Source organism: Pipistrellus hanaki, assembly GCF_964339955.1.
Source record: "Pipistrellus hanaki genome assembly, chromosome: 1".
Taxonomy (NCBI): domain Eukaryota; kingdom Metazoa; phylum Chordata; class Mammalia; order Chiroptera; family Vespertilionidae; genus Pipistrellus; species Pipistrellus hanaki.
Window position 1 is genome coordinate 44,412,258 of NC_140503.1, and position 23,640 is coordinate 44,435,897.

The following is a 23,640-nucleotide window of genomic DNA, read 5'->3' on the forward strand; positions in this document are numbered from 1 at the left end:
CTTTATTTCAATCAGTGTATGCTTAATTTCTAGTTGGTCTTTTTTAATATCCTCAAGGGTCTCACTAAATTTCTTATAAGTTGCCGAAACTGGTTTGGCTCAATGGTTAGAGCGTCGGCTTGGGGACTGAAGGGTCCCGGGTTCGATTCCGGTCAAGGGCATGTACCTTGGTTGCGGGCATATCCCCAGTAGGGGGTGTGCAAGAGGCAGCTGATCAATGACTCTCTCTCATCGATGTTTCTAACTCTCTATCTCTCTCCCTTCCTCTCTGTACAAAATCAATAAAATATATTTAAAAAGTAAATAAATAAATAAATTTCTCATAGGTTTCCAGAATATTCCTGAGTAACCCTATAAATGTGGTTTTGGACTCTATATCCAGTAGTTTGCTTTCCTCAATTTCTTTCATTTGTGACTTGTCTTTGCATTTTGGCTGCTTCCCTGTGTTAATATAGTGGCCTTGTGTTCTAGGTGACCTAAAGGTCTAGTGGTGCAGAGTCTGCCACCTGAGTGTCTCTCTTATGGATCTGAAAAGTGGTAATCTGGATGGTCTCACTCTAACCACTGGGTACACTGGCTCTTGGATCTCCAAGGAGGTGCAAAGTCAGCCACTGCCTGAGGCCACCCAGTAGGAGCTACAAAGATATCTGCAGATTCCTTCTCTTTGTTTGGGGTTTGGAGGTGCCCAGATAGGTCCAGATGTGAAGCAATGCAAGCTGCTGTGAACCTTTAGACCCTCTTTTGGAAGTTCTGGGACTTTTTGACACAGTTGCAGTTTGTTAGGTAATTTTAGATTACAAAAGGCCAGGACATTCATACACAAAAGCATTCTGCGCACAGCGTGGGTGGGGTTATAAATTGGGTGGGGCGGGGTCTCAGGAAATCACCAGGAGGGAGCAAACAGCAATGGCTGTCAGCCCTGTCCCAAAGAGGCCTCTGGGTTTCTGTGTCCCATGGCACTGTGCAGGAACAATGATGGCTACAAGCACCTTTGAGAGAAAGCCACCCTTGTGTTCTGGCCCAATGCCAGACAGTCCAGTTTCTCCCCAAATGAGTCTGGCCCAGAACTGGAGTTCAGAGAGTCGGGAGCTTGAGTCTCCAGTTCAGAGCAGTCAGGAGCTTGAATCTCCTTCCCAATTAAAAATGACAACAGCAGCCGAAACCGGTTTGGCTCAATGGATAGAGTGTCGGATTGGGGACTGAAGGGACCCGGGTTCGATTCCGGTCAAGGGCATGTACCTTGGTTGCGGGCATATCCCCAGTGGGGGATGTGCAAGAGGCAGCTGATCGATGACTCTCTCTCATTGATGTTTCTAGCTCTCTATCTCTCTCCCTTCCTCTCTGTACAAAATCAATAAAATATATTTTAAAAATAAATAAATAAAATGAAATAAAATAAAAATGACAACAGCATACTCAGTTGCCAGACCCCTTCCACACATGTGTGCACGCCTTCGTAGCTCCGCACTTCATTCCTGTACCTCCTCCAAGTCTCAGTGTGCTTTTCTCTTTCCTTCTAGTTGTATAAATTCCATTTAGCCAGCCTTCCAGTGGTTCTGGATGATACTCGTTTGTCTTTTAGTTTTAGTTTTGAACTAATTGTGTGAAGCAGCAAGTTCAGGGGTTTACCTATGCCGCCATCTTGGTTTCTCCTAAACCCTTTCTTACACCTTACAGCAAATAGCTGTTGCCCTTAAAACCCATCCTTCCCCCCACTTTAGGTTCTGCCTTCGCAATTCACCCAGATTAGATTCTGATTGGTCAGTTTCTATGCTAGTCAACATCAAAAGCTCTGCCTTGTAGGCAGCAACTGGCTTCTCAGTTCACCCAAATTTGGTTCTGATTGGTGGGTTTCTATGCCAGTCAGCATCTCTGGGCCTATCTCTGGGGCTGATCTGCAGCACTGACTGCAAGACTGACTTACAGTGTTTGGTTGAGCATTTGGTTGTTTTGGACATTACGGACCCTGGCTCTTTATATATTGTATATAGATAACATACAGATACGGAAGAAGAAAAACATCCAAGTGTATATTCTAGTAGCTTCATCTATTTCAAGACAAGAAAAGTTAAAATCCAAAAATCTATTTTAGAAAAGCAAGCTTATTTTTAAATTTTCCATTAAATTCTGGTGTACTGCCATCAAATAAGCCAATTTTAAGAAAGTAGGAGAATACCTGCAGAGAATACTCATATCCTTTGTTAAAAGCAGACAAGTATCAGTTTTTATGCTTTCAGACCACTTCTGTTAAAGGGTTTATTTTTAAATTTCAAAATACTGTCTTTAAATAAACAAACCTCTTCCTGTTCTCTAATCTGTACACACTGAAGACTTGTTTCCAAAGAGTTTATAATGATAAAGAAAAGATTTTCTCCTTTTTTATTTTTAATCACAACGGCCTTAGAAAATTATTTAGTATTAACTTAAGCACACTAGGTAAGAGCTTTATTTTCATTAGTTTTGATTAAAACTGCTAATGTTACAGGTGTTTAAAATGTGAAATATAAGGGATTTTTTTAAGAAAAATGAATCAATTCAATATCATTTCACAATATTTCTTTGTTTGGAGTTAAGACATTGCCCTGCCAGGAAAGAAAAAAAATCTATGGAAATTTTATTTTAATACTCCTTTTATACTTTTGCATTCTCAGAAATTCAGCTATTGTTGATAAGGATCAATTTGACAACACTATATCAGGTGTCAAAAATTATTTGTTCAGTATTTTCAATCAACTAACTCAATAAGATATCAAATTAATGTTCCTAATTTTTTTATTGAAGTTTTACATATGTCTCCTTTTTCCCAATTGACTTCCCCTCCCCCGCCACTCCCACTCCGAGGGCAAGACTCTACCACTCCAGTGTCTGTGTCCATTGGTTATACTAACATGCATGCATACAAGTCCTTTGGTTGATCTCTAAACCAAAGATCTCTCGGTCTTCTGTATATCTTCTTTCGAAAAGTTTCTATTTAGGTCCTTTGCCCATTAAAAAAAAAAAAAAAAAAAAAAAATTAGATTATCTTCCTATTGTTAAGTTGTAGTTCTCTGTAAATTTTGGAGATGAACCCCTTATCTGAAATAGCACTGGGAAATATGTTCTCCCATGCAGTGGGCTTTCTTATTTTGTTGATGGTTTCTTTTACCGTGCAGAAGCTTTTTATTTTGATGTAGTCCTATTTGTTTATTTTCTTCTTAGTCTCCACTGCCCTAGGAGCTGTATTGGTAAAAATATTGCTATGACATATGTCTGATATTTTGCTGCCTATGGAGTCATCTAAGATTTTTATGTTTTCCCATCTTACATTTTAAGTCCTTGAGCCATTTTGAGTTTGTTTTTGAGTATGGTTTAAGTTTATCTAGTTTCATGTTTTTGCATATATTTGTCCAAATTTCCCAACACCATTTATTGAAGAGAGTCTTTTTAAAAAATATATTTTAATAATTTTCTTACAGAGAGGAAGGGAGAGAAATAGTTTGAAACATCGAGGAGAGTGAAACATCAATTAGCTGCCTTCTGCAACCCCCCTCCTAGGGATGTGCCTGCAACCAAGTATATGCCCTTGACCAGAATCGAATGGGACCCTTCAGTTGGCAGGCTGACACTCTATCTACTGAGCCAAACCAGTTAGGGCAAAGAGACTGTCTTGACTCTATTGTATGCTCTTGTCTCCTTTGTCAAATATTGAGCATAATGGCTAGGGTCATTTCCTGGATCTCTGTTCTGTTCCATTGGTCTATATGTCTGTTCTTGTGCCAGTATCAGGCAATTTTGAGATCTGTGGCTTGTTATTATAGCTGGATATCTGGTATTGTGATCCCTCCAACTTTGTTGTCCTTTCTCATGATTGTTGTGGCTATGTTGGGGTCTTTTTTTATTCTATATGAATTTTTAGAGTTTTTTTCTAGGTCTTTGAAATATGCCACTGGTATTTTAATGGGGATTGCATTAAAACTGTAGATTGCTTTGGTTAGTATGGACATTTTAATCATGTTGATTCTACCAATCCATGAACATGGTATGTTCTTCCATTTGTTTATGTCTTCCTCTATCTTTTTTCTCAATGTACTGTAGTTTTCCAAGTACAGATCTTTTACCTCCTTAATTACGTTTATTCCTAGGTATCAATTTTTTTGGTGCAATAATAAATGGAATTGTTTTTTTAGTTTCTCTTTCTGTGAGTTCATTATTGATGTATAAAAAGGCCATAGATTTCTGGGTATTAATTTTGTATCCTGTTACATTACTGAATTCATTTATTAAGTCTAGCAGTTTTTTGATGGAGTCTTTGGGATTTCCTATGTTCAGTATCATGTCCTCTCCGAATAAGGGCAGTTTTACTTCCTTTTCCAATTTGGATGCCTTTTATTTCTTCTTCTTGCTGATCACAATGGCTAGCACTTCTAGTACTTCATCAAACAGCAGTAGTGAAAATGAGCATCCCTGTCTCGTTCCTGTTTTTAGGAGAGATGGATTTAGTTTTTGACCATTGAGTATGATGTTGGCTGTAGGTTTGTCATATAAGGCTTTTATTATGTTGAGGTATGATCCCTCTAATCCCACTTTGCGGAGGGTATTACGAGTTTGTCAAATGCTTTTTCTGCAATGGTTGATATGATTATGTGATTTTGTCTCTCAATTTTTTAATGCAAAGTATCACAATTATTGATTTGTGGGTATTATACCAACCTTGCATCCCCAAAATAAATCCTGCTTAGTCATGGCATATGATCTTTCTAATGTAATGCCTGATCTGATCTGTTAGAATTTTGTTGAGGATTTTAGCATCTATGTTCATCAAGAATATTGGCCTATATATCTGTTTTTGTGGTGTCTTTATCTGGTTTTGGAATTAGGGTAATGCTGACTTCATAGAAAGAGCTTGGAAGTGAGCCTTCCTCTTGAATTTTTTTGAATAGTCTGAGGAGGACAGGTATTTCTTCTTTGAATGCTTGTTAGAACTCCCCTGTAAAGCCAGGGCTTTTGTTTGTTGAAGATTATTGATTACTGCTTCAATTTCTTCAGTAGTTATTGGCCTATTCAGGTTTTTTTTTATTCTTCCTGATTGAGTTTTGGGAGCTTTATTTTTCTAATATGTCCATTTCATCTAGGTTGTCCAGTTCAGTAGAATAGAGTTCTTCAAACTATCCTATCTAACAAAGAGGGAATATGTTAATTGACTCTCATGCTGTCATAAAGGAGATGCCCACTGCCAATAAGAAGGGAATATGCTAATTGACTGCCCCACCCTCAAATGTGGTGGCACCATAGCCACAACATGGACAGCAGGGAAGGCCAGTTGTGGGTAATCAAGCCAGCAGGGGAGGCAGTTAAAGGCGACCAGGTCAACAGGGGAAGGCAGTTGGGGGAACCAGGCCTGCAGGGGAGGTCAGTTAGGGGCAACCAGACCGGCAGGGGAGTGTGACCGAGCCTACAGGAAAGGGAAATTGGGGCCAACTGCACCAGCAGAAGGCGGCAACTGGGGGCAATTGGGCCGGCAGGGGAGCAGTTAGGCATCAATCAGGCTGGCAGGGGAGTGGTTAGAGAATGATCAAGCTGGCAGTCAGAAGCGGTTAGGGGCAATCAGTCAGACTGGCAAATGCCTGGCCCATTCTCCAGATTGTGAGAGAGATGTCCAACTGCTGGTTTAGGCCCAATTCCTGTGGGCCTAAACCAGCAGTCGTACATACCCCAAGGGGTCCCAGATTGGAGAGGATGTAGGCTGGGCTGAGGGACAGACGGACAGACACACACACACACACACACACACACACACACCCCAGTGCACAAATTTCATGCACCTGGCCTCTTATTTTTTTTTCATAATCCGTTGTATTTCTTTGGGATCAGTTGTTACTTCACCTCTTTCATTACTGATTTTGTTTATTTGGGTCCTTTCTCTTTGCTTCTTGGTGAGCCTGCCTAGAGGTTCATTAATCTTATTTATCTTTTCAAAGAACCAGCTCTTCGTTTTGTTGATTTTTTGTTTTTGTTTTTTTTTTGGTCTCTATGTTGTTTATTTCCACTCTGATCTTTATTATTTCCTTCCTTCTGCTTACGCTGGGCTTTCCTTCTTGCTCTGTAACTCTTTTGAGTTCTATGGTTAAATAATTTATTACCATTTTTTCTTTTCTGTTTTTCTTCTTCTTTGGTAGGCCTGTAGAGCTATGAACCCCCCTCCTTTTTTTTATCAAACCCACAAAATTATTGCAAATCCTATGGTAAATAAATCATGTTATATGATTAAGACATGTTTACTTTTCAGAGAACAGTGGAGCATATGAACTAATACTTTGTTATTTGTTTTTTTTTGTGTGTTATTTATTTATATTTTATTGATTTTTTTTTTTTACAGAGAGGAAGAGAGAGGGATAGAGTTAGAAACGTCGATGCAAGAGAAACATCGATCAGCTGCCTCTTACACACCCCCTACTGGAGATGTGCCCACAACCAAGGTACATGCCCTTGACCACAATCAAACCTGGGACCCTTGAGTCCGCAGGCCGACGCTCTATCGACTGAGCCAAACCAGTTTCGGCTGTTATTTCTTTATTAATTCTCACCCAAGGATATTTTTTCCATGGATTTTTTTTGGAGAGAGTGGGAGGGGAAAGATAGAGAGAAACATCAATGTGAGAGAGACACATCTATCGGTTGCCTCCCACTCACACCCTGACCAGGGGCAGGAAGGGAAACTGCAACCCAGGTAACGGCCTTGACCAGAATTGAATCCACAACCCTTTCAGTCCATGGGCCATGCTCTAACCAATGAGTCAAACCAGCTAGAGCTATACTAATTCTTATATACTTACTAGAGTCCCAGTGCATGAATTCATGCACAGGTGGTGGGGTCCCTTGGCATGGCCTGCAGGGAATGGGCAGAAACCGGCAGTACAACATGCCTGCCGCTCCTGCTCATCCTGGCCCTGCTGTGCCTGCAACGGGCTTGTGCCCAGTCAGTCCTGAACAGGAGAAGCTTGCGCCACTACAGCGGGCAGGTGCTCCCAGCTGTGAGCCCTGCATCTGGTGCCTATCCCGAATTGAGTGGGGGGGGGGGGGGGGGAAGACATGATTGGCATTCTGGGCGGGTGGTGGGATGTTCTTGCCAGCCCAGGACCAGGATCTGTCATACTGACATTTGCGCTGGTTGTCGGGAGCCACTTTTATATCATTTCTTCCTTGCAGAGTGTCTAGGGAGGAGAAGGGGTTGCTGTGCTAGAGGCCAACAGCATTGTCAGGATCATGCCAGCGGCACTGGTCCATCAGTGACTGGCTCATTCTCCAGAGATTGGACCTGCAGGACTACTGAGGGAGTGAGTGGCTGCCACTCGGCTGGTGGGCTGGTGGGCTACTGGGACAGGTCAGTCAGCTGAGCAGCACTCCAACTGTGCGAGTGCATCGACCACCAGGGGGCAGCTCCTGTGTTGAGCATCTGCTTCCTGGTGGTCAGTTCACATCATAGCCACCAGTCAACCAGTTATTTGGCTGTATGGTTGCTTAGGCTTTTATATATATACTAGAGGCCTGGTGCAAGAAATTCATGCATGGGTGGGGGTGTTCTTCAGCCCAGCCTGCACCCTCTCTAATCTGGGATCCCTCTCCCAATCCAGGTCTGCATTGGGGGCTGGGCCTGGGGCACAAGCAGAAATTTTCTGAATGGGTCCATCATGGTAGGTGGCATGCCAGATCCAAGTGGAGTAGCTATGCCAATAGGGGAACCTGCAAGGAGTTCCACCTGCAAGCCAGCCATAGATATCCAGCTCCCTGGTGACAAGCCAAGCCACTAGTACTGCACTACAGGGTCTGCAGAGCCCATGGGGTGGAAGGCAGCAGCCCCAGGTGTCCCTCATACCTCCTGTTGGCCCTGGCCTCCTCAACACTGGTCCTGGGTTGGTTTGCATAATACTAACTCATATTCTAGACACCAAGTAACAGATATAAAACCACCCATACTCATTACTTTTGTTTAAAATTAAGCATGATTCATTATTCTGAAAAACTATAAAGGAGAGTCAGCAATTACCCTTTTTTTTATATATATATATTTTATTGATTTTTCACAGAGAGGAAGAGAGAGGGATAGAGAGTTAGAAACATCGATGAGAGAGAGTCATCGATCAGCTGCCTCTTGCACACCCCCTACTGGGGATGTGCACGCAACCAAGGTACATGCCCTTGACCGGAATCAAACCCGGGACCTTTCAGTCCGCAGGCTGATGCTCTATCCACTGAGCCAAACCGGTGCCAGCTAACGTTTTGTTTGTTTTTTTTATTTCAAAGAAGAAGGGAGAGAGAGAGAGAGAGGTAGAAACATCAATGATGAGAGAGAATCACCGATAGGCCGCCCCTGCATGCGCCCTACTGGGAACTGAGCCAGCAATGCGGGTATGTGCCCTTAACTGGAATCAAACCCGGGACCCTTCAGTCTGCAGGCTGACACTATCTATTGAGCAACTAGCTAGAACTCCCCTGCTATTACTATATGAACTATACCTCGGGGTAGCCAAATAGATGCAAGAATAAAAGATTCTAAACTTGAGAGGTTTCTTTATTTTTCCCCCAGCAAAACAAAATAACATATAAGTTATTTTTTCTTACAAATAGAGTAACATGTTTTTCTTAAAACAAAAAACAAGAACACCATATTTTAACTAGATAACACCTATTCTGTCAGAATGTAATCTGTTGCTAACCCACCTTACTTAAAAAAAAATCTTCATAGTTGAAAGTATTAACATATATTCCTCCTTTCCCCCACTGACCCCTTCTAGTCCGCCCCACCACCTAATTTTTTTATAAGAGGAATATTCATCGATAAGCATTAACTCAGCAAGTAGAGACTTTAAGGAATAGCATCTCAACCAGCCAATGTGGCTCAGGGGTTGAGCATCGACCTATGAACCAAGAGGTCATGTTCAATTCCTTGATCAGGGCACATGCCCAGGTTGGGGGCCCAACCCCCAATGTGGGGTACACAGGAGGCAGCCAAACAATGAATGACTCTCTCCCATCATCAATGCATCTCTCCCTCCCTCCCTTTCTCTTTCCCTCATCTCTGAAATCAATAAAAATATATTATAAAAAAAAAAGAAAAAAAAATATTATAAAAAAGAAAAAGAAAAAGAATGGCATCTCTTCCTAGTGAGTCAAATCTCAGAAATGCAAAAGACTTTCTAAACAACCATGGTCTTAGATATGGAAACACAGAGTTGGTAGGCTGCCTTCTTTCTCTTTATGTCATCAAACTTGATAAAGAAAAGACCTGGTCAACAGCATTAAGTAAAAATGATGACTTAATAAAGTAATGATTCATTCAGGAATAAATATTAATAAACACATTCTAATAAACTTGGCTAATTGTTATTGAAATATTTTACATTCTTTTTCATTTGTGAGAAAAGCAATTTTGTAAATGTTTTTAAGTCCTTCATATACTACATTTGGCTAAAAAAAATTCTCAATGCTGTAATTTCTAACTTACAAATATGCTAAAACCAGACAGAAAGTTTGGGGGAGAGCCAATATACCTAAATCAAAGATAAAAGCAGATATTGCCTCAACTTTTTTACCTCAAATCACTGAGTAAGATGAACTCCTCTGAACTGTATGTTCAACTTGGCAAATAGTCACTGCAGTTAGCTATAAAGCAAAACCAGAGGAATGGGTATATAGGTGGCTATTAATGGGCCAACAGTGGTTTGTCCCACAGTCTCCGAGAAACAGAGAGCCCAGTAGTGGACTAGACCCTGATAGTTACTAAGCCAGCAGAGTAGTGATTACAGAGGTTGACAGATAAAAAATTCCAACAAGTTTTATCTATGATAACTATACTGGCAACTTACTGACTATATATATTTTCAATTTAAATGTTTGGTTATGGAAAAGTTAAAACATATATATATATGTTTATATATACAACACTATAATGAATCCCATTACCATCACTGAGTTTCAATAATTAGCCAATCATGTTTCATCTATACCTTCCACTCACTTACTAGTGCCCATATTATTCTGAAACAAGTCTAGATCATATCATTTCACCTATAAATATTTCAATACTAGCGGCCAGGTTCACGGATTCATGCACATTGAAAGGAAATTAATTAGAATATTTTAATATCGCTATTCACTCTTTATAAGTGTCAGAGATAAAAGAAAATTAGTAAAATGTACATGAAAATAATATATAAATTCAATAAACAATAACATGATATAACAACAAAGACATATGAAAAAAGATGATATAAAAACAAAAAGATGATATAAAAACAAAAACATGACATAAAAAAATCGTTAAAAACAATGATTGATACATTGATTAAACTTATTCTAATATCTCCCAGTATAGCACATTAAGACTAAAAACGCTTTCCGAGTGCTTGACTAATTTCCCTTGTGATGAAGTATTTACAACTTTAACGTCACACGCTCTTTGAACTCGAGAGAAGGCAACGTATTTCATCAGAGAAACTCAGGGATAGGCAAAATTGACATGTAACACCACATGTGTTACGTTCCACCACAACTCTGTTCGCTAACTGCATCCTCATTTACCTCATTTTCGCTATGAAGGCAGTTTCTACCAGTATTGGTAGTACTTGTCGATGACTGGTTTCTTTCAGCTTGAGGTACATTGTACCAAACGTTGTTTTTCAGACACATTCTGTCGACACCACTGTCTTCTTTCACGTGTGCCAATCGCTGTTCTTCAGTCATATTCTGTTGACGATGTCGCTTTCTTTCGGCTGCAGAGGTACGTAGTGCCAATCGCTGTTCTTCAGTCATATTCTGTAGACGAATTCGCCTTCTTTCGGATGGAGAAACATATGGTGGCAATTCTTGGTCATCAGGCATATTATATCGACGACGACGCTTTATTTGGGGATTGTCCTCGACAATTAGTCTGACAAGAGTCCTCTTTGCACTGTCGCTGTTCTGTGCCCCGCTGCCGTGCTTAACAACAGAAGCATAGAGAGCGATGGGCACTGGAGCTGAGACTGGCTCCTGGCTCTCAGAAACTGTAGTAGTTTCATCCACTGAATTATAATCTTCAACTTCAGAATCCTCAATGACATCACTGATTTTCTGCCATGGCTCCAGCTCCCCCTCCTCACATTCCATAAACAGGTCCAGGTCCGTGTCCGCCATGCTCCTGCGGTCGCCGCCGGTAGTCTGACCCAGAGAAGGCGCCATCGCCTAAAGGGACCTTATGTTTAAATGGTAAACACCGCTGAAGTTTTACTCTTCAGGACGGCCCAGGAAGGTGCCAAAGAGCAATGAGGTACTGTTGACGTGAACCTGATAATAACCAAATAGTCCATTTACTTTCTAAACCTCCACACAACTTTCTGTTACCACTTCTGGTTCTTCCAAAGTATTGGGCTTCTCTGGGTCCTGGATACTTTGAATCAAATCATAAACCTCTAGCGCTTTCTCTTCCATGATCCGGGGCTGCCGGTCAGCTCCCCGCTCAAAGAGGCCCGAGAGCCACAGGACCCTGCTCAGCGTCCAGGAGAGCAGTCCCGACGCCCGCTTCATCCTCACGCTCCGCCATCCCTGGCGACTGTCCCACCCGAGCCGCCGTCTTCCAGCGGCTGGCCTCGCGATTTATCAACTTCCTGGTCTTCCAACGGGCCAAGACCAACCTAAAAGTGTCCAGGGGAGCAGGGAATCGGCCTAAAGTTCTAATTTTAATCTGCTCCTGTTTGATAAAATAATTCACACCACATACAGTTCCATTTGTATTGACTAAAGGAGAGAGGTTGGGGGTAGGAAGAAAGAAAATATTACTTAAATAATAGAAGTAAACATGAGCCCTTGTGTGAAAATCTTGGTAAGATGCTCACTGCTACTGAAAGCTTCACTTACCTCTAGCTCAGTTAACATGATCTATCAAAGCGGTGGGTTTGTGTCAAATCAAAATTTTCCTTTTGGTGTTTCTTTCAATCTTTTCAAATAGTGACCCATTTTTTGTTGTTCTATTTGGTTAATATGTACCCCTTCCAGACGCCCTATTTTATATCAGAAATGAAGGGAGCTGCTCTGCAAGGGTCTCCCTCTTGAGAGGTAAATGAAATGGCTCACATATGCCCGATTTATTTAGGTCTTCTTCAGGAATAGCGTTCTGTGGCCCAAGATGATCTGAGGGCACAGTATTACAGATTTGGTATAAACCTGCCCATTCTGGGGAGATAATAACAAAATTCAATCTTTCCAATATATACTGCCTTTTGTGTACCAGACACTGAGTACTGTGGAAGATACAAAGTTTGGCATATGGTTCCTGCAGTCCCCAACGACATTTTCAAATATCTAACACATAGTAGGAAATTACAAGTATCCCAAGCTCTATGAGTTTAGGAGAAATTACATCCAGTTACAGTTGGAGCTGGAAGGCGGGAATGGGGTCAGTTCAGTGACAATGTCATAAAGGGTATGTAAAGATAGGACAGGGCAGGGACTCTTGGAAAGGAAAGGATAGAGAAATTGTATTCCTCAGAGCATGTTTCACTTCTTTAGAGCATAGAGCAGATGGAAAAGAAGTTTTACCATTAGCTATAGTCAAAATATTTTGACTACAAGCATAATAATTAATAATCAAATAGGTTACACCTAATATATCAATATTTTACCTCTAAACCAAATCATTCTGTCTAACCACAAGAAATTTATGTACAATGAAAACTTACAAACAGGAATGGAATTACCAAAATGCCCCGGGAAATAATACATATACACATACCCCATACAGAAAAAAGAAATTTTGTTTGTTTCCTAATCATAGTGAGGTGTGGGGAAAATGTTCATTTAAACTCCAGCTTCATTAATGTACAGCTATCACAGAATCCTTTTAGGCCTTCAGTGCAATCATAATACAGGATGAATCCCTGGCATTTTGTTCTAAAACCCACAAATGAAATGGTAATGCGCCCAGCTGCAGCTCCCTTCCTGAATTTCAGAAGCTCTGGGTGTCGCACACATGCAGCTCTGTATCACTTCACACAAAAGACTGGCAACTAGCCAAGAAGTCTCTGTATGGTATATATTCCCCAAGGTTTAAGAACTGCCACTTAACTACAATTCAGTCATAAAACGACAGGTACTTTTAGGACATTATCCCAATATAAAACAAATTCAATTCAAATTTATTTAATAAAGGTATTCCTCCAAATTGCAATATATAAAGACAGTAAAGTATATAACCTATATTTTTAAAAAGATCTATGATTGTAATTCCATTTCATTAAGATATTCTAAGATCATTCTTAAAATTTCCTCAGATTACTATTTCCTTATAATCTTATCAACAGCAAGAAAGCCCACCGCACACAGAGATTTAACTGTATTTGGAAACTTTTCCATAAGCAGTTAATCACGTTGCTAATTAAAAATCAAGATGAATGAATGTTTTAATATCTGGTACATGTAGGTAGACATGACCAACAATAATGAATGTGAGATAGATATCTCAAGAATGATCTTATTTTCTGCTGTTTTACAACCCTTCCGAAATGGATACTTCTATCAATTAGGTAGCTACGTAATTCTAGTATGTAAGTTTCCTGAGAAAAAGGGAGGGGAAAATAAAGAAAACACCTTCAACAGCTTGGCTAATACTTAACTTTCGTAGAAAGTTTTACAAGAGCAAATAACAATAAACTGAACACTATGAAAAGCTTAGGAAGATTTTCATCTTTACTGAAATGTTCATCTGCCTCTAGCTTCTCTTTCTCCCATGGCTGGACATCTTCCATACAAAGGATCACTGATATATTAGTGATCTGAATGACTGAACTTTAAAATGTTATATTCAACAATCACAATTTAATAATGTTAAGCTTGTCAAAATTTAAGACTTAGGAAGCCAACTGATCTTTTTTTTCTCCTTTTGATGGACACCTTTCTACAATACAACTATCAACTAAAGATGATGTAGAAAGGATTAGCACACAACTTCAGTAGAAAATGTAAATTGAACGTATTTGGAGTTTAAATTTCCACCCTGCCTACTACCACTTCATATGACAATCAAGGGCTATATAGGAAAAACACATACACACAAAAACCTTCCACCCTGACCAGTCCGACCATGGGATCAAACCTGCAATCTAAGTATGTGCCCTGATGGGGAATCCAACCCTGTGTATGGGACAATGCTCCAATCAACTGAGTCACACCAACCAGGATGAGACATCAGTTTTTAAAGTCATATTCCCAGATCTGCCCCCAAAAGAGCAGCTTGGTTTATAGCCTAATTGCTTAAATAATTCCAGATATTCTCACAAATCATACTGGTTTCCCCTTCTGAAACTTTCATTGCATGATAAGGGGACAGATGATGGAATGCTCCCCATCCTCTCACCCATGATACCTTCCATTATTATTCCCTTGTCTTGTTCAGGTAGAACTTTCCTCTGGTCAACAGTATCATCATTATGAATATCCCCACTATAGGCAACATTCAGCAATTCCCATTCTTCTTCCAATAAAATCAAGAAAGGAAGAAATAGAAGAAAGGGAAGTAGGGAGAATATTTGCAAATAGTTTTCATGAGTTTCTCCTTTTTCCCCCTTCATTACTACCCTCCTCAGATCTCACCTGAGAACATACAAGCCATGTAATTCACTGCTATTCTCGAGTTTGTTTTCAGCTGTACTTTTGATAGTACCATTAGGCAGTGGGGCTTTGAAGTATTCTGGATGAGCAATTATTTAATGAATGCATTTTAAATTTATTCCCTACTTTGTAAATTATACTATGGGGAAAAAAACTTTCAAAGAAAACCTTTAACTGGCCTTTCCCACTACCAAACAAAAGCCTTTCAGTGTCAAAAGCCTTTTGAATTAAGTAAACTGATTAAAACAACTGTTCATCATAATTTTCTAGTCAAGGAAATAAATTTGCTTCACACCAAAGTTAAAATTGTAAAATACATTGACTTTCTAAGGATATGGATTGTTAAACATCACTGTAATCTAAATAACCTAGATCTAAGTAGTTCTAAAAAGAGATACTTAACTTTATTGTCATTTATATGAAAATCTCCTTCTAAAGAATTTGATATTTAAAAAAAAAATAGCTACACATAAAATTTCTGACAATCATCTGCATAGAAGTAGGAGAATGGAGCTATTCTGGAAGAGGGGACGTTGTCACAGTAGTTTTTTATACAAAGAAATTAAATTTTTAGGGATTATGTAACAAAATATTAACTTGCACCATAGAAACATGGATTTGTACCATATTCTTCAATTAAAAAAAAAAAAGGAATTGTAATGAACAACAAAGAAATAGATATTCTTCATTTTCCTAAAGATTATTGGGATAGACAAGGAACATAAGGTGGGTAAGAAGAGGGGGCCAGGAAGTTGAAAGGAACAATGCAAAGTAAAAGCTAAGTGAATAGGATAGGCATTCCTGATGGCTCCAGGCCCATGAGTGAATCTTAAAAGAACTAAAAGGAGGTGTTAGCAGTAGCAACTGGCTTAGAGATTGGTGAGGAAGGGGAGCGAGGAAATGAAAAAACACTTGCACACTCATAGGAAGAAATATCACTTCCAGGAAAATATTAATACTTACCAGTATGTACTGTAGCTACTACAATCCATACACACTGTGTGCTGAGCTTTATCTTGTTTTTCTGATTTCTTATGATTGGTTAAGGGTACTTGTGCATCTTCATAATGCTTCTTTGCATGGCCATTCACATACCTTACAAAAACCAAATGAAAAATTATTTTAATCTAAATATTGCTTTGGAAGTTAAAGTAGTAGGAGATGATGATAAAATTAGATGGTAAACAAACTAGAGTAAGAAAGAATTCTTCCTTATAAGAGCATTCAATCATTTATTTATTAAATTGAATACTTAAAAAATGCTCCTTTTTCTGCAATCAAATATGACAATCAACTTGTGATTTACAGCATATATACAAAGATGCACCCACTGGTGCATGATTGAGATTGGGGAGGGACTCAGGAGGTTGGCCAGCCAGGGCATGTCTAGCCTATCTTATTCAGTCCCGATGGGCTGGACCCCAGCAGCAAGTTAACCTACTGGTCAGAGCGTCTGCTCCCTTGTGGTCAGTGCATGTGATAGCGAGAGGCTGAGTGGCCTTGGCATATCATTGGCATATTACATTTTGATGGGTTGAATAGCTGACTGGTTGACCAGACACTTAGCCAATTATATAGTATGTTTAAATGATTAGTGTAAATGTCAGTAATAAAGTAGTAAGTGTATTACTGCCAATATTAAGATTGGCAATGTTTTGGCTAATATGTAAATACATCAATCAAATGTTAACAGTTTTATATAAAAAAAATGGCTAATATAAAAATAAGTATTTCCCTCAACTAGTTTTAGATTTTAACTAGGCAATTTGGTCTAAAAAGGAAAATGTCAATATATGTCACACATTTCTAACAATGAGCACAAAAAGTTTTCAGATAACTTAAATGGGATGGTATTATGAAGACCAATAAATATATAACTCAAATATGCTGATAAACTATGTTTTCTAGTTGAAAAAATATTCAATTTTAGACTTCCCTACAGATAAGTGGTCTAAAATTACTAAAATCAGAATCTGTGTCAATCAACACATAATAAAAGGGAATTAACCAATCAGTTATGTAAAATGAAAATCCAAATGCAGACTACTCTCATTTGTTTAATCTACTTAATCATATTCCTCTAAAACTATATAAAATGTTTAAATTTAAGATTCCATGCAAATGGAAACAGACTACCTGCATAGTCTAGGAAATTTTCAATTTATTTTCTCAAAACCTGCTTAAAGAATTGTTTACTGCTTGCTATTAATAACACTAGTATCTCCAATTTTTTAGTTTGTCTGGTCTTTTTGTTGGCATATGACCTTCAAGATTTAGGTTGTAGAGCACTATGAGACAACTGGAGAACAGAACTATATAAATTTTATTGCATTATTAATTCTCACCTCTCAAAATCTAGGAGAGGAATCTGTCTCTTCAAGTGCAGAATTTAAGTGCTTGTACATTTCTTCTGTTTTAAAAAAGTGTTATCTGTACAAAGTATTTTCAGGTTCCCCAAATCCTAGAGATTTCAAAACCACAACAGCCAAAATTAAGAAATATGCAGTTAACATTTTCCAAAGGTACTCTTAAGTGTACATGGAAAAAAATATTAAATTTCAGGGCTCAAAATGTAAAAAATCAAAAGTTAACTGAATAAAGATGCTCTCTTCATGCAATGAGGGTTTTAAAAATAACAATGGGGAAGCAGTCCTAATAAATATGATATAGATTTCAGTCTGTGTGACTTAGTATAATTTCCCATCCCCTGCTGCTAAACTTTTAACTTTGAAGCAAATTCAAAGTGGATTTTTTTAAGCTACAAGAACAATAGATATAAATGTGCTGCCAGGCTAAAAGAACACAAAGGTTGATATTTGAGTTTGTGTCAAAAGAAGAGTTACTTCAGTAACATCATTTTGAAATCAAGAACTGGGAGGAAACTCAGGCTTGAACCAGGATGGGGTGAGAGATGGGGAATTAGGTCCCTGGAAAACAAAAGTATCTTAATATAACAATGAAACATTTGATATATCTTAGAAATTAACTATGAACTCCACAGTGAGAACATTATCAAGGGAATTCCTTTAGCTGTAAATATTTTAGTGTTGCTTTTTCTTTTTTTTTTTCCTTCTTCTTCAGAAGAATGATGTAATACCTGGGATTTAAATCAAAAATCAGTAAATTAGGTGGAGATGGGGTAGGTAATAGGTGAAACAAGCTGGGCCATGTGCTGATGATTGCTGAAACTGGTCACCCTAATAAAAGGTTTAAAAACAACCATGAGGTAAACTTTTATTTAAATACTAGAGGATCGGTGCACGAAATTAGTGCAAGGGTAGGGACCCTAGGCCTGGCCAGCGATCAGGGTGGATCAGGGCCTTTTGGCTGCCAGCTGGAGCCTCCCTTCCATTGCTGCCAATTGCTGGCCTGGGCCTTCCTTCTTTCTGTTCTGCACCCTGATGGTCAAATATGTCATAGCAAGCGATCGGTCTCCCAGTTGAACTCCCAGGGGACAATTTACATATTAGGCTTTTATATAGAGATTTCAAAGTTCCCATATATCATCTTTTCAATCAAATATTACTAGGTTTAGGTTATCTTGATCATCAAATGAATTCTAAGTATCAATATACAGGGTTTCTCCCCTAGATTTTCCTTAGTTGTACCACTGAGGGGGAAAGAACCCAACTGATTCTATGGGGACAGATAAACTCTACAGAGAATTACACATTATGATTAAGCAATGGTGATAAATAAACCCAAATCAATAAACCATTAACATGAAGCTTAAAGGCAAACTGAAAAATGCAAGTAGGGAAGCCAAGCAATAAGAATGTCACCTACCTTCCACAGTGGACACTTGAACAAGTCAAACAGACCCAGGGGCTTTTGTTGGATCGGCACACTAATAAAAAGAAAAATACACAATATACCAATTGTACATGTTAATTTTCAATTTCTCCCCTAATCTGTAATGTCATACCCTATGATTCAGTTGTGAATTCCAAGTCAGCGTAGGTGTACTGAGCTCACAGATCCCTGCCCTGTGAGAGCACTGACACAAAGAGACAGCCTAATTAGTTCTATTGAGAAGAATGTAAATGCACATACTCAGCAGCTGCTCATTTTAATTGTTGACTCAAATAGTTTAATTACTAGTTAAATATATATTTACTTTTTTCTTTTATTACTTATTCCTTTTACCAGTATCTGACAAAATTGGTAAGTCTATTTTCTCGTAGCATATTTAAAATTTTAAATTTATCTTTCATTAAAAGCATTTTAAGTCTAATATTTAATCACATGTCTTTGCCATGTAGATCACATCCTACATAATAAAGAGGGAATATGCAAATTGACCATCACTCCCCCCAAAGATGGCTGTGCCCACAGCGGAGGCAGGGTTTCCATAACAAGCCTTAAGGAGCAATCAGCCGGGACCTGAGGCTGCATCCCCGCAACCTCCATGGGGCTTGATGGGGGACCTCAGGCCACGACCCCGCCCTGGTGCCAGACTGGGCGACCTCAGGTCATGCCCCCCACCTTGGCACCAGGCCAGGGGACCTGAGGCTGCACCCCCTGCCCAGCAGGGCTTGGCGGGACCTCAGGCTGCACCCTCCCCTGGTGCCAGGCAGGGGGACCTGAGGCCATGCCCCCACACTTCAAAGTGGTCCTGCCCTGGTTCTCGGCCATAGAACCTCAGGCTGCTCCTCCCACCCCAGTGCCAGGCTGCACCCCCCACCTGGCGGGGGTTGGCAGTGACTTCAGGCCTCGCCACCCGCCCCAGTGCCGGGCCAGGGGACCTGAGGCTGCCTGCACCTCCTGCCCGGTGGGGCTTGACAAGGGTGGGACTGGCCGGGTCTGGATCTCACCCAATGGGGGAGAGGCCAGCCGGATCTGGGTCTTGTGCAATTTTTAGGTGCACTTGGGTGGGTGGGGACTTGACTCTGGATCCCGTGGTTTCCCCCAAACTCTGACAGAAGATTTTCATATACATTTTACTTAGTTTCTTTCATCTCTGACACTTCTTTTATTAAAAAAAAAAAAAAAAAAAAAAAAAAGGCAAATACCAATATTAAAATACTTCCTTTAATTAATCCCCATTTAATGTGCATGAATTTCATGCACCAGGCCACTAGTACTATTATAAATGACAATTTTCAGTTTATTTAGTAAAGACATAACTTAAGGATACAATTAGGAGCACTAAACCCAATTCTTCCCAAATCAATGTCTCAGTTACATAAGATATAACTCTAAATATGACAACTGCATATAATTCTTACTGAGAGTGTAATCAGAACATTAATTATTTTACTTTAAGTATTATGGAGTGGGGAAGGCTAACAGGGTTATGAATATTTTTAAAATATTAATTGCAATTTTACTTGTTGTTTATTCAACTTTTTTTCCAAAAAGCCCAATAAATATAACAATGATTTTCAAAAGGGAAGGGATATAAACATCACCTGGGAAGATTTTTCAAAACACATGTTCTTCTGAGGCAGAAAGAACGTGTATTTTGAGAAAAGCAGCTTCGCAGACAACTGCCTAATAATACACCCCTTGAGAACCACTAGTTAGCCTCCTAGGAGGATGCGAGGAGCAGCACAGCACAGCCACACACACAGGATTATAGTAAATCCATTGTCTGGCATATAACATGTGTTCAATAAACATTTGTTGATCAACCAAAAGACTTGTATGCATGCATATATGCATAACCAATGGACACAGACAATAGGGAGGTGGGAGCAGGCTAGGAGAGGTCAATGGAAGAAAAAGGAGACATGCAAAACTTTCAACAATAAGAATTTTAAAAATAGTAATAAACATTTGTTGAAAGAAAGTTTAAATTTCTTAGTTTAAAATAGCAAGCTCTTCCAAAACCTGGACCCTACCTTACTGCTCTTGCCTTATTCAACACAACAGGTCTTTCTCACAGTTAAGAAAAATTAACCAGACCTAGCTGGTTTGGTTCAGTGGATGGAGCATTGGCCAGAGGACTGAAGGGTCCCTGGTTTGATTCCGGTCAAGGGCAAGTACCTTGGTTGCAGGCTCAATCCTGCAACCAATCTATGTGTCTCTCTCACATCGATATTTCTCTGTCTCTCCTCCTCCTTAGGTGAGGAGAAAGAGAGAGAGAGAGAGAGAGAGAGAGAGAGAGAGAGAGAGAGAGAGAGAGAGCGAGCGAGAGAAAAGAAAACTTATTCAAAACGGAGAATAAGGTGAATCAAGAACTATAAACCCTTCAAATATGTAATGAAACATTTTTAATAGGTCCTCCTAAAGATATTTTATTATAGTACCACTAGAGGCTGAATGCATGAAATTCATGCAAGGGGCTTGGAGCTGCATCTGGAAAGTTGTCTGGAAGGTCATTCGGCCATCCGGTCTATTTAGCATATTATGCTTTTATTATTATAGATTGTCTGATCTGGTTCTATAGATTAGGAACCAAATTCTATTAGGTTAAGGTAAATTTGTAAATTTTTTTTCAGTAGAGATAATTTCTGTCCAACGGAATCCAAAGGTTTTACTACCCTGTAGGACATGAACCAATTTTGTACCTAATGGAGCAATTTATTTAAATGTTCTTTCTTTAGTGTCAACATACACTCAATTCCTCAAATGCTTTTGGAATCAGCTTTACCATCCTGCTGTTTCCCTAATAGTGAGTTAAATAAATCTATGACATATGGTCATTCTATATTTGTTTGGGAAGAGTAGAGTGGACAAAGAATAATAAAAGAACACAGTGATATTCTGACCAACAGGGCTCTATTTTTGTATTAGTTTTATATTGATATTTAAAGAGAGAGACAAAAGAGAGAGAGAAGCATCTTTGTGAGAGCACATCAATGGCTGTCTCCTGCATGCACCCCAACAGGGATCAAGCCACAACCCTGGCATGTGTTCTTGATTGGGAATTGAACCAGCAACCTCCTGGTGCACTGGATGATGCTCAACCAATTGAACCACACATGGGCCAGAGCTCTAACCTACTCTTGAATATGAAGGCTTTGAATGTAAAATCCCTTTCCAGTTAGCCAAAGACGCAATGAGAAAATCTTTATTTTACATTATTTGCCAGTGCATCCTAAAGGTACCTGAGTTTTTTACTCAGTTGGGTCCAATTTTGTTATGTTTTTGTAAGCTACATGACAGAAAGGCTAAGAAGGATACCTGCCAAACTGCTAACAATTACTTTAGGCAAGTACATGAGAAAACTGTTTTTGGAGGGAGACTGTTGGCTTTTTATTTGTACACTCCTATGGTACTGGGATTTATGTCAACAAGAAGATGATGTATTTATAGTTGAAAAGAAAGTCCTAAAATGATATTTTTAAGAAGGAAAATAGCCCTACCTGGTTTGGCTCAATGGATAGTGTCGGCCTATGGAATGAAGAGTCCCAGGTTCTTTTCCAGTTAAGGGCACATGCCTGGGTTGCAGGCTCAATCCCAGTAGGGGGTGTGCAGGAGGCAGCCAATGAATGATTCTCTCTCATCACTGATATCTGAATCTCTCCCTCTTCCTTCCTTTCTGAAATCAATAAAAATGTTTTAATAAAATAAAAATAAATTAGAAAACAGCCATTTTTTTTTCCTCTTAGTGAATAGTAAGAAACCCTATAACTCAATTTGGGAAAAAATAACTATTGAAGTTTAATATTATCCTCATGTAATTATAATTGTTATAATAGTAACTATGGGCCCAATATTTTAACTACCTAGAGTTCTTTTTAATAATGAGATATTTCTTTATTATTTTAAATGAAAGAAATCTATAGCTAAATCACTATTACTTTGATATGTTTCCTACCAAGTGTTTCTCTCCCCCCCCCCCCCCATAGTTGTAAATATACACACAGTACATAAAATTTTATAATCTAACTAGTGGCCCACTGCATGGATTCATGCACATTGAAAGGAAATTAATTAGAAGGTGGCTGGCAGGGCAGGACTGGGCGAGACAAGCCAGACATGCCCTGAAGCCAACCTACAGCAGTCCCTCCCCAGGCAGCCACACCTGGGGCACACCATGGCTCGAAGGTCATCTGTGGAGTAAGCGGGATCCCTCTGGCAGGTGGGGTCCCTCAGCCTGGCCCTCGGGATCAGCCAAAACCGGCTCTCCTACATCCCCAGAGGGATCCTAGAGTGTGAGAGAGCACTCTGCAAAGTTGCTGTCATACAGGGTTTGGAACTCAAATGCAAGTGTGCAGTAAATCAGATTCAGGACCAACTGTGCCCCAGCAACAACATAATCCATGGCCAAAGGTGGAATCGTGCAACCCCATGAGGATTTGGGCTCCCTCCTCTCTGGTTCTGGGGTGCATCACCTGACAACCACCGATGCTGTGACAGCAGCTCAGCAGTAAACCAGATTCGGGGCTGACAGTGCCCAAACAACAACATAACCCATGGTCAAAGGTAGAATTTCGGGGCCCAGCAAGGAATTGGACTCCCTCCTCTCTGGTCCCAGGGTGCACCACTGGGAAAAGCACCACTGCCCCCTCGTGGTCAGTGTGCATCATACCTACTGGCCACTTTGAAAGGGTTAATGTTATGTTAAGCTGGTTGCTTAGCCTTTTATATATATTTATATAGACTAATGGTCCGGTGCACGAATTTGTGCACATTGTAAGAAAATTAATTGGAAGAAATATTTTAATATCGCTATTTGCTCTTTCTCTATAATCGAAGTGTCAAATTCATGATTTACAACGGCAGATCAAAACGTGTGTGAGTGGTGCCAGTGAGAGCTTTATATGTATTGCGCATGCAAGAGTCAACTTAGCCTTTTATAGGTATATAATAAACTTACTTAATTAGACCCACTTTCTGATTTAGTTAACCTTTTTCCAGCTCAGTGAAGCACCCCAAATTCTCTTTCAGGTTAATTGTCAGCAACACAGCAGTAAATATCAACACAAAGCAGATTATTATTGTAGATCATGCAGGAAGAACAAAGGAAAAAATACTTAACTGCAGCAGTGATTGACTACATTCTGCACAATGAGAATACCTGAAGTCATTTTCAAGGTCCACCAGTTTTTTTCATTCAAATCAAGTTTCTAA

At 39.5% G+C, this 23,640-nt stretch overlaps 1 protein-coding gene across 2 annotated transcripts in view; it reads right to left on the reverse strand.

The window, feature by feature from the left end:
- The window catches only part of USP3 (ubiquitin specific peptidase 3), an 86,572-nt gene that overhangs the window by 35,805 nt on the left and 27,127 nt on the right, over positions 1 to 23,640 (reverse strand). The window contains exons 2-3 of one of the 2 annotated variants that reach the window (XM_084887275.1): positions 18,406 to 18,466; positions 15,583 to 15,714 (exon numbers count right to left, since the gene is read on the reverse strand). In XM_084887275.1, the coding sequence (XP_084743401.1) occupies positions 15,583 to 15,714; positions 18,406 to 18,466 (193 nt within the window). Of the gene's footprint in view, positions 1 to 15,582; positions 15,715 to 16,964; positions 17,079 to 18,405; positions 18,467 to 23,640 lie in introns of those variants that run through there. The other variant, XM_084887276.1, reaches the window with a different exon arrangement.